Raw genomic sequence first — 12,291 nt, 5'->3', positions numbered from 1 at the left:
ATAAAAATTAGTCAGGCTTGGTGGCACATGCCTGTAGTCCCAGCTACTCAGGAGCCTGAGGCATGAGAAACACTTGAATCTGGGAGGCAGAGGTTGCAGTAAGCCAAATTCGAGCCACTGCACTCCAGGCTGGGTGATAGAGAGACACCCTGTCTCAAATAATAATAATAATAATAATAATAATAATAATAATAATAATAAATAACTGTCAGAGAGGTCATGGTTCAGAATGAAAACTCTGAGTTTTGAGTTCCTCGCTGTCCTTGATTTTTATTTCCGCCTGTTCCTGAAGCTATTTCTTTGGGGTTGCCTCTCTCCATAATGAGTCACTTATCTCCCATTCACCGCATCTTAGAGCCCACAGAATCACCATTTATATCAATTTTCCTCTGTCCTACAGAAAAAGAAATTGTAATCGTTTTTCAAGTCAGTGTCACCTCATCATTCTTGCCCTCTCCTCTTTATGTCCTCTGTTAGTCTAAGGCCCAGTGGTTTCTAATCTGATGGTAGGAGGAATTTATAGATGAAAGAAGGTGCTTTTGTTTGTTACAACAATGTGGGGAAGGGGCTGCAACTAGCATTCAATGTCTGAGAGGCATGAATGATAAAAGTCTCGTGACATTCAGGAAAGTCCCTTATAAGGAATAATTGTTGAGTCCCAAATGCCAATGGTGCCCAATAGATGAGAGTGAAGGACCTCAGTTACTACTCCTGCTTAGAACACCTGCCCTTGCCTCCTTGCTGGTCTACACACCTCCAGCCTCTCCCTTCTCCTATCTTTTCCACACCGTTGCACAAGACATCAGTCTGCCAAATTCATCCTCCAAAAAGCTATTCTAATCATTCCAAACTCCTGCTCATAAGTCTTTGATATCGCCTCATTTCATACTTGTTCAGATAAAATCTACTGTAACCCAATATCCAACAGCCTTCCCAGGCTTACATAATCAAGCTTTCAAATCGTACTGCCTCCTACTTTTCTCCATCCATGCTAAGCTTCAACAGCTCAGTTGCCTTAAACCTCCTGCCTCTCCCAGTCTGGGGTCTCTATTCATGCTGGTTCCTCTCCCTGGAATTTCCTTCCCCTTCTCCTCTGCCCTTTTAAATCCTACCTGTTCAGGATCAAGCTTTGAGTCTGATCTTACACAAAGCTTTTCCTGATCCCTAAAACAGAAAGTGATTTACAAAGTTCCTTGGGTGTGATCTGAAATCGCTCTTGCAATGTCCTCCCGCCTTCTGGCCTGTGGGAGTCTGTCCACAGCCCCATTGGACACAGCACATTCCTTTAATTGTGTTTTCAAATATTAAGTAATTGATATAAAAGCTGAGCTAACACTGTAAGTAGGTATAAACCTTGAAGCCAGACTTTCTGGGGTTTAGTCCTGACTCAGTAAATTACCAGCTGTACATCCTCACTCAACCTCATTTCCCTCATCTATGAAATGATGATGATGATAATGCCCAACTCATATGACTTGGGAGATAAAAGGAATAACTCTGTGCAAGGTACTCAGAAGAATGTCGGGCACGTAGGAAGTACTCAGTAAGTGTTTGCTCTGATCCATATTTACAAAACAGAGAACTTCAGTGCTATGCAGCGTGCATGGGTATGGCTCTTATTTTGTTAGAGACTCACCTGTCATTGAATTGCCTCATCATTCAGTCAGATCCCTTGGGCCAGTCAGTTAACTGTAAACTGTGGTCTTATAGAATGGAAGTGACAGCACAATTTTGCACAGCATTTCAGAGCAGTGTTCATATGGTGCTGATGTGACCCCGAGCATCAGTTCCAGTTCTGAACACCTGGACACTGACCCTTGACTTGGTTAGTCAGTCACCACAGGGTCACTGGGTGTAATGAGCCCTCATCCTCCAGCAGGCCAGCCCAGGTTTACTTTCATAGCAGAGGCAGGGGTCCAAGAGCAAGAATGGAAAGCACCAACTCTTGAGAAATGTAACAGCATCATCCACTGCATTCTGTTGGCCAAGGCAAGTCACAAGAACAGCCCTGATTCAAGAGCTGGATAAATAAATTCCACCTCTGGATGAGAGAAGCTACAAAGTCCCCTTGCAAAGAGCATGGGTTTAAGGAAGTATGAATGACGCAGGCCATTAGTGCAATCAATCTATAGCACTTCAGCTGTTATCTCTATTACCTAGATACATAATATGATACAAAGGAGAAAGTGCTAGGAACTTAACAAAAGAAATCAAATCCTAAAGAGTTTTAAGGAGGAGAATATATTACCTCTATAAATGACCCACTTGGAAAAGATGATGATGTAATAGAAAATAATTTCTACTTTTCTCTTTCTGTGATCTACAGATTATCTACCTAAGAACTCTATTATGTTATATATGTGTTATAACACAAGAACGTGCACAAAATGAAACATAAAATTATATGGAGAGTGAAGGCCGGGCATGGTGGCTCATGCCTGTAATCCTAGCACTTTGGGAGGCCAAGAAGGGCAGATCACCTGAGGTCAGGAGTTTGAGATGAGCCTGGTCAATATGATGAAACCTTGTCTCTGCTAAAAATACAAAAGTTACCCAGGTATGGTGGCACGCACCTGTAATTCCAGCTACTCGAGAGGCTGAGGCAGGAGAATTGCTTGAACCTGGGAGGCAGAGGTTGCAGTGAACCGAGAACATGCCACCACACTCCAGCCTGGGCAACGAGGCAAGACTACATCTCAAAAAAAAAAAAAAAAAAAAAAAAATTAGATGGAGAGTGAAGATACAGCAAGAGAAACATAAGTCTGGTCTTTATTTACAGCCTATCAAACCTTAAGCATGTCATAGACGGAACCTCCACCCTGTCTTTTTTTTAGTTCAGCACTGTGTTTTGCTCGTCCAGAAACAGCCCCTTTTAATGAGGATGAGCAGCGGAGAGGGGATGCAAGAAAAATCAGTTACAAGAAAAATCAGGTACATAAAAGGGAACAAATTATGTGGTGGACATTTGCATAGTTTTCAAAGTGACCCCCTGCTAAACCTGAAATATTTAAGAATCATAAACAAACAAAAACACTTTGAGGGGAATGAGCTGTATGTGTGGCAAAAGGCGACTGAGTTCACCACCAGTGGATAGAGGGATGAAAAGCATCATGTTATAACATCTTTCTAACTCCAAGTGTGATCTGAGGACCAACAGCATCAGCAGCACCTGGGAGCTTGCTAAAAGGCACAATCGCCTCCCCTCCCCAGATCTACTGAATCAGAATCTGCATTTAGCAAGGTCCCCAGGTGATTCATACGGTCCCTAAGGTTTGAGGAGCACTACTGTAACAAATATTGTTCTGGGTTTTAGAGACAGAAAACCCTTTGGGCAGGTCAGCTCTGAAAGCCTGTCTCTTCATCTACACCATAATGATACCAGTCTACAACGCAGGTTTGTCATGGAGGGAAATAGGTGAGATAGTATCATTCAGTGTTAGAGAGGAGAGGCAAGGGGCAGACACCTAGACCTGACATCCACTGTGAACAGCATTCATAGGAAATGTGGCAGCTTCTCTGCAGCCCCCTGGGCAGTCATGCCAGGATAATTAATTTTTTTTTCTTTTGAGACAGGATCTCACCCTGGCACCCAGGCCGGAGTACAGTGGTGCAATCATAGCTCACTGCAGCCTCAAATTCCCAGGTTCAAGCAGTCCTCACCACCCAGCCTCCTAAGTAGCTAGGAATGCAAGTACACAACACCACAGCTGGCTAATTTTAAAATTTCTTTAGAGATGGGTTCTCTCTATGTTGCCCAGGTGATCTGAAACTCCTGGGCTCAAAGGATCCTCCTGCCTCAGCCTCCTAAAGACTGAGGCATGAGCCACTGCACCTGGCCTGCCAGGATAAGTTTTAAAGGGAAGCAAATTTCCATTTGCATTGAATTTTTCTTCCACATACAAATCAGTTTCTCAACCGTGGTTGTTTGTTAAAATCAGCTGGGGAGTTATTTTTAATACTGAGCATCCCTGCATCCTACCCCAAGAGATTCAGATTAATTTGTGCGGGTGGGGTGTCCTAAGTGTTGGTAATTTTTAAAAAGCTCTATGGGCAATGTTAGTGAGCAGCCGGGACTGAGAACTGACTCCAGGATCCCAGCGATGGGGCATGTGTGGGAAGGTGACACTCAGCCTCTGTCATCTCTCTCCTTCCCTGCCACAGTGCTCCACCACATGTGGTCTGGGGGCCTACTGGAGAAGGGTGGAGTGCAGCACCCAGATGGATTCCGACTGTGCGGCCATCCAGAGACCTGACCCAGCAAAGCGATGCCACCTCCGTCCCTGTGCTGGCTGGAAAGTGGGAAACTGGAGCAAGGTAACTTACCAGGCTTGGCAGAGTCTTGGAGGTAGAGAAGGTGGGGATGCGTTGGGGAGGGAATCTTATATAAGCACTTGCCAAAGTCGTTTTTTTTCTACCTTTCTGCTTCCCTTTTGCCTCTTATGAAATCAGGGATGAGTAAATCATGGGCATTACCATAGGCCTACTTTAAGTTACACAAAAGTCTTAGAAGTACAGTTTTTATTAACCCACATGTGGTAACCCACCTGTCCTTCCTCTTACAAGATAAACCAGAAAAGTTAAGTTTGAGTTATTAAATGCTTCTCTAGCATGCAATGCTATTTCTATATTACTTCAATTTAGCATTTTGATGAATAATCCTATATTATCATGTATATAATTAAATCATGAATCACCTGTGCTTTACAAAGCAAATATACGGTTTAATCTTCCAGACCCAAAATGAAAAGAAAGAGGAGATATAAAGAATAATTGGTCTTTAAAAGCGTACTCCCCTCAGTGATCTTCTTATTTATTTATTTATTTATTTATTTTTTGAGACAGAGTCTCGCTTTGTCACCCAGGCCGAAGTACAATGGCGTGATCTTGGCCCACTGCAACCTCCGCCTCCCGGGTTCAAGCAATTCTCGTGCCTTAGCCTCCTGAATAGCTGGGATGACAGGCACCCACCACCACGTCAGGCGATTTTTGTATTTTTAGTAGAGATGGGGTTTCACTATGTTGACCAGGCTGGTCTTGAACTCCTGACCTCCAATGATCCACCTGCCTCGGCCTCCCAAAGTGCTGAGATTGCAGGCATGAGCCACTGCACCCAACCATACTGATCTTTTTAAAGTGCAATTTTACCATCTTTGCCAATCTTACTGTGATTACTCATTTTGCTGTGCTGTCTGCATAGTTCCTTGTGAAAAGAATGTATCAGGTTTTCAGATTAGTTAGCCTTGGTGCTTTGAGACACTAACTAGGCCTGATCTGCTTATCATGGCTGTACTAGGGCTTAGCCAGCCCTTGGGGAATAATTCAGGGCTATAAGACACTGGTCAGTTGTGAGATTGAGGGCCAGTTGGCAGGTAGGGAGTACAGAGGTGTGAGCTGTGCATATACCTGTTTGCCATACATGCTCAACCCTAGGAAGCCTGGTTGACCCCTGTCTTCTCTCCAGGGAGCTGGTTCCTCTTGATAGCTGAGACACAGGAGAAAGGAAAAGAAAGAGCTGTCCCAGAGGTTTAGGGAAGCTGATATCACTCTAGACATTCATTTCTTCATCTAGTGAAGAGTTCACGTCCCCAGACAAACAGGACCCAGAGGTGTTGCACTGGGCATTTCTGTCTCTGGTTCTCCTGGCAGACTTACCATCACACAGGAACATGGGATGCTCCTGTCTGATGGTTGGTCTTTAGGACCCTTTCCCAAAGCAAGGCTCTGGTCTTTGGAAGAAAGGGGTTGTGAGGCTATCCTTGAGAAAATTACCACCATCTTTCTCTTTTTATATCATTTTTCTTTCAAGGATCAGTACTGGTTTTTTTAAATTTCTCTTCCAACTCATAACAAACTCAGGATCCAACAAGGACTGAAAGTTTGCCTACAACTTCTCTTCCATATCCAGAGAAATCTCAAGAAACATCTCATATACCTGAACTTGCCAAATGTTGACCAAGTCCTAAAGTTCTACTTTCTTCTCACTGGGAATAATCATTTCGTTGGAAACTACATGGCTCATGAAAAGGACAGATGTGTGAAATAGCTTGCGTTTTGAAAAGGTCAGCTCCAGCCTGAGGGACTCTAGCCAGTGCAAACCCTGGATGAGGAATCAGCAAGCTCATCTCTGGGGTCCGGCCTCCTAAGGAAAGCCTGGCTTGACTCCTTGCCTGGTCTATAGGGTCTCTCTCATGCCTCTCTCTTTCTCTCTCTCATGGCCTGTAGGGTTGCAGATAGATTGATGAATCTCTGTAGTGCCCTGAGTGGTTTTGTAGGAGTTATTTCTAACACATCATCAAATTCAACTAGAATGAGGTAACTGCTATATCTAAACTCTAATCCTCAAAATTACTCTATTCCTACCAGTAAAGAAAGTGTCTCTTTTATTAGATAATAGATAAACCTTATATCAAAGACACTATTTAACTACTGATTGTCAGTTGCCCTGATTTTTGTTTTTTCTGACTTCTATTATGGGTATTGCACACATCAGCAGTCCCTAACCTTTTTGGCACTAGAGACCAGTTTTGTGATCTCTACAAAATTCTTTTCCACAGACTGAGGAAATGCTTTTGGGATGATTCAACCACGTTACATTTATTGTGTACTTTATTTCTATTATTATTACATTGTAATATATAATGAAATAATTACACAACTCACCATAATGTAGAGTCAGTGGGAACCCTGAGCTTGTTTTCCTTCAACTAGACGGTCCCATCTAGGGGTGATGGGAGACAGTGACAGATCATCAGGCATTAGATATTCATAATGAGTGTGCAGCCTAGATCCCTTGCATGCACAGTTCACAATAGGGTTTGCATTCCTATAAGAATCTAATACTGCTGCTGATCTGACAGGAGGTCGAGTTCAGGTAGTAATGTGAGAGATGGGGAGCAGCTGTAAATACAGATTAAAGCTTTGCTTGCTCACCTGATACTCACCTCCTGCTGTGCAGCCTGATTCCTAACAGGCTGAGATATAACAGACTGGGGATTAGGGACTCCTGGCATACATGGCTTGTCTTTCCTAGAGATATTAACTTAAATTTTATCTCAAATTTTGATTATTGTGACCCCTTTTTCTAATTAATTTTTTTTCGAGGCGAAGTCTCACTTTGTCACCCAAACTGGAGTGCAGTGGCCCAGTCACAGCTCACTCCAGTCTCAACCTCCTGTGCTTAAACAATACTCCTGCCTCAGCCTCAAGTAGCTGGAGACCCCTTTTTCATATGGATGTCTGAAGTCCACATCATGGGCTAGGAAAGATTTGAAGGCCTTCCCTCTCAGCTTCATTAATTCTGATAGGCCTTTTATGCTGTCTTTGTGACAGACCTCCAAAATCTAGAGTAGGAAAGAGGATCCCTGGTTTTGCCTTTAAATATCCAGAGAGTTTAGATTCTGCCAAATTGATCATTTGCCTTTTCACAGATACTTTCTCAGAAAGAAAAATTCTAATTTTACCTGGAATTTTCTGCATTATTCCAGCAATCTCTCCTCCAGATCCAGAAACACTTTAATTCTCATAGGATGACAGGGTATGCTGCAGCCTCACCTGAACCCACAGGTATCATACCTGAGGCATCCAGGTTACTCACCAGGAACTTTTACCACTGTGATTGCTGTCTGGATTGCAATTATGTTACTGGCTTATTTCTCTAATACCATACTTCTTGATGAAGCCTGATAGAATGGCTGTGAACATTTTCTCATATACATATGTCAAGTTTATGACTATAACAAAGGTCATGTTGCAGTCCAAAGGGAGTGGGTGGATGAGCAGAAAGAACACTCAGGGGCCGTGGGCTGGTGAAAGATTATTTTATTCAGCACCAACTCTCATCAGCAGCTTTCTCACACTGCCCGCCCTGTCTCGGTTGCTTAGTCTGGCTCCTACACACAGCTGCATGGCTGACTCTCCCTTGCTTTCAGGGTCAGCAGCTTAACTCATTCTTTCTCTCTGGGCATGAGTGAGTCAAGCTGTGTCCTGGCTCCCCTCTGTCCATCTTTGCAGATGGACAGCTTTGGCTCTCTCTCTTTCTCTTGGTGCCAGCGTGACCGCACAGTGTCAAACAGCGCGGTTATACCTTTTATAGACAACAGTGGCTTAAAGCCAAGTGTTTAAGCCATGGCCTTCCCATGTTAGGGCTACATGGCTGTGATAACAAGTGGAGTTACACACCTGCACTCTAAACTTGCTGAGTCACACAGGATGTAAACAGCCTACCTCGGCCTATCCTTCACCGAACCATAGCCGTGTTCCTTACAACATGACAGAGGACCGAGACATTCAGATCTCTACCTTTCCAGTGTCTGGAAGTAGTTTATCACAGTGGCTTGCTTCCTCTTCATGCACTAATCTGTCTGAAACAAAATCAAGGTTGTCATCCTCAGGTTTGTCCCAGAGCCAGTCTTGTAAAAATGCAATTCTGCAGTATTGAATCCCAGAGGGGCTTGACTTGGAATCAGACGTATCTGGGATGATAACCCTACTCTGTCACTAATCAGCGCGTGACACTGGCCATTCATCTAACTACTCAGGAGCTTTAGTTTTCTCATTCCTGAAATGAAGTGGATGATATTGCCTCTACTTACTTTGTAGAATTGTTGTAAGGATCAAAAGAGAAAATGTATGCAATGAACTCTGTACATGATAAAAGACCATTCAAATAAGGCCCTGGGCAAACGTCAAGCTCTAGGTAAAGGTTAGGGCTGGCTATTGGACATTTACTAATCTCTTGCTTCCTGGACTTGGGGCAGGAGGCCTGTGGACAGGTTAGTGAAGTAAGCCCTGCCAATGGAGAAACTGACCTGAGAAAGTGTTCACTCCCCAGTACTACACAGTCAGGGTGCTCAACATGTTCCTGAACTCTGGAGGATTTGACCTACCGTGGGTGCTAGTGCTGCCACGTGCCTGACATTGCATGGAAGCTTTGGATAAACAATTTTATTTTTACCATAATACAGGACTTTATAATTCCCACTAAGGAAACTAGGGCTTAGAGTATTTAAATCATCAATATATACTTGATCACAAAACTAATACTAAATAGTCTCTATTCTAAGAAACTGTCACCTGGGGGATTATGTCATTTTAACTACAACTTTTCAGAAAAAAATGAAACACTACACAACTAATATGTACATCAGTTGTAGGACACATGCCAGTTTCAGAATGTTAAAATTTGTGTGGGGGCGGCTGGGCGCAGTGGCTCATGCCTATAATCCCAGCACTTTGGGAGGCCAAGGCAGGTGATCACTTGACCTCAGCAGTTCAAGACCAGCCTAGGCAATATGGCAAAACCCCATCTGCACTGAAAATACAAAAAATTAGCCCGGCTTGGCAGAGCGCATGCCTGTAGTCCCAGCTACTCAGGAGGCTGAGGTGGGTGGATCACTTGAGCCCAAGAAGCGAAGGTTGTGGTGAGCCAAGCAAGATTCTGCCACTGCACTCCAGGCTAGGCAACAGAGTGAGACCCCATTTTTTAAAAAAAATTCATATGGGAGAAAAAGTGATTCTTCTGATGGAAGAAATGTAGTAAGAGATAATAGTGAGCTTGAAAAATCCTCAGCTGGGTTTGACAGCAAAACCATGCATCATCGGCAGCTCCACACACTTCCTCACTGACATTTTGTCTGCTGCTTCTGAAGTTTTGGGAACTGCTGATTTGACAACCCCTTTATTACTTCTGTTAGAATGAATATTGCCCTTTTCATAGTTGAGTCTAGCAGATCTTGATTTATTTCTGAAATGAATCAGAAAGATTTTTACCTTTTATTTGTAATAATCTGTCTTCTCACGTAGGCAATGTTGCCATTTTATTTTAGCGGTAACTATCATCTAAGTTATTTGCTGGAAAGTCACAGGAAGTGACAGCCATTCCTTATGGCCTTGGATTTCATGTATTTGCTAACTAGTCCTTCTGTCTTATTCTAGTTCTTGTCTCCATGTTTATTGAATTTTACAGATTGTCTGTGGCAGTGCTGCATTTTATGGACCTGAATTTTTACAAATGAATAAAATCGGGGAATAGCCTTTGTTTTGCTAAATACAGACAAACCATACTTTCATACACAGCATGTTCCCAGAAACATTTACTAAAGTCCAGTGTGCAAAAGTCAAACCTAGGATTGTATGTTATAGGAGAGCTTCTATCCTACGAAGGCAAAAATTGAGTAGCCAGAAAGGTGGATCATACACCGAGTATCCCTGCATTTATTTTCTGCCGAGACCAGCTCAGTTGGGAAGACCCTAATCCAGCGACGCTAGAGGAATTAAAGACACACACATAGAAATATAGAGGTATGAAGTGGGAAATCAGGGGTCTCACAGCCTTCAGAGCTGAGAACCCCGAACAGAGATTTACCCACATATTTATTAACAGCAAGCCAGTCATTAGCATTGTTTCTATACATATTAAATAAACTAAAGGTATCCCTTATGGGAAACGAAGGGATGGGCCCAATTAAAGAAATAGGTTGGGCTGGTTAACTGCAGCAGGAGCATGTCCTTAAAGCACAGATCATTCATGGTATTGTTTGTGGCTTAAGAATGCCTTCAAGCGGTTTTCCGCCCTGGGCAGGCCAGGTGTTCCCTGCCCTCATTCCCGTAAACCCACAACCTTCCAGCATGGGCGTTGTGGCCATCACGAACATGTCACAGTGCTGCAGAGATTTTGTTTATGGCCAGTCTTGGGGCCAGTTTATGGCCAGATTTTGGGGGGCTTGTTCCCAACAGTTTTCCTCTTGATACAATTTTTTTCTGTATCTAAACCATCACCCTCTCTTGATATCCCTGAGCATTTCCGATTAAGAGATTCTCAAGAAGAAATGGTTAGACAAGTGTCAATTAAATGGAAGCCTTTAGGAACGTATAAGAAATGACCCCAAGACCACCAATGTCCACACCACAAGGCTCTCCATAATGGCCTCTGCCCATCTTCTCTGTCTACCCCTACCCGCTACTCTAGCATTCTGACCAACTTACTGTTCCTAGTCAAGCCGTGTGGGTTCACAGCCTCTGTGCATGCCATTGCCGCCACTTCACATGTCCCCCACACTATTTTGCCAGTCACGTGAGCATTTACTCATTAAGATTCAGCTCAAGCTTTGACTCCTTTATTTAAGCTATCCTTGACTTCTTCAGGTGAAGTTGACTGTGTCCTCCTTTGTGGCCTCACTAGATTGTAGATAACTATGGCTTGTAATCTTTGTTTCTTCTATTCATTTATGTGACTTCCCCTGTCCCAGCTAGATTGCAAACCACTTAGGGTAGAGATACAGAGATTGGAACATAGTAAGTGCTCAATGAGGGGAAAGTGGGATGGGGAGAGGGACAGGCAGACCCATGAATTTTGATGCTGTTCCACTTAGAATTTTTGGAATAAATTTTTTTTAACTTTTATTTTAAGTTTGGGGTACAAGTGCAGGTTTGCTACATAGGTAAACTTGTGTCATGGGGGTTTCTTGTACAGATTATTTCATCACCCAGGTATTAAGCCTAGTGCCCATTAATTATTTTTCCTGATCCTCTCCCTCCTCCCACATTCCACCCTCCATTAGTCCTCAGTGTGTGTTGTTCCCCTCCATGTGTCCATGTGTTCTCATCATTTAGCTCCCACTTATAAGTGAGAACACGTGATATTTGATTTTCTGTTCCTATGTTAGTTTGCTAAGGATGATGGCCTCTAGCTCTATCCATGTTCCTGCAAAGGACATGATCTCATTCTTTTTTATGGCTTTGTAGTATTCCATTGTGTATATTACCACATTTTCTTTATCCAGTTTATCATTGATGGGCATTTAGGTTGATTCCATGTCTTTGCTGTTGTGGATAGTGTCACAGTGAACATATGTGTACATGTGTCTTTATTACAGAATAATGTATATTCCTTTGGGTATATACCCAGTAATGGAATTGCTGGGTCAAATTGTATTTCTGTCTTTAGGTCTTGAGGAATCACCAACACTCTCTTTCACAATGGCTGAACTAATATACTCTATTACCAACAGTGTACAAGCATTCCTTTTTCTCCACAGCCTCGTCAGCATCTGTTATTTTTTTACTTTTTAATAATAGCCACTTTGACAGATATGAAATGTTATCTCATTGTGGTTTTGATTTGCATTTCTCTAATGACCAGTGATGTTGAGCTATTTTTCATATGACTGTTGACCTCATGTATGTCTTTTTTTGAAAAGTGTCTGTTCATGTCCTTTGCCCACTTTTTTATGTGGTTGCTTGTTTGTTTGTTTTTTTTTTTTTTTTTTTTTTTTTTTTTTTTTTTTTTTTTTT

The 12,291-nt window shown here is 42.7% G+C and overlaps 1 protein-coding gene across 2 annotated transcripts in view; it reads left to right on the top strand.

Moving 5' to 3' along the window:
• Positions 1-12,291, top strand: part of ADAMTS12 (ADAM metallopeptidase with thrombospondin type 1 motif 12) — a 371,764-nt gene that overhangs the window by 333,329 nt on the left and 26,144 nt on the right. For both annotated transcript variants that reach the window (XM_023216585.2, XM_023216586.2), the window contains one exon: positions 4,162-4,314. In XM_023216585.2, the coding sequence (XP_023072353.2) occupies positions 4,162-4,314 (153 nt within the window). The remainder of the gene's footprint in view (positions 1-4,161; positions 4,315-12,291) is intronic.

This window comes from Piliocolobus tephrosceles, chromosome 4, assembly GCF_002776525.5.
Source record: "Piliocolobus tephrosceles isolate RC106 chromosome 4, ASM277652v3, whole genome shotgun sequence".
NCBI lineage: Eukaryota > Metazoa > Chordata > Mammalia > Primates > Cercopithecidae > Piliocolobus > Piliocolobus tephrosceles.
This window is presented reverse-complemented; position numbering and strand designations above follow the sequence as displayed.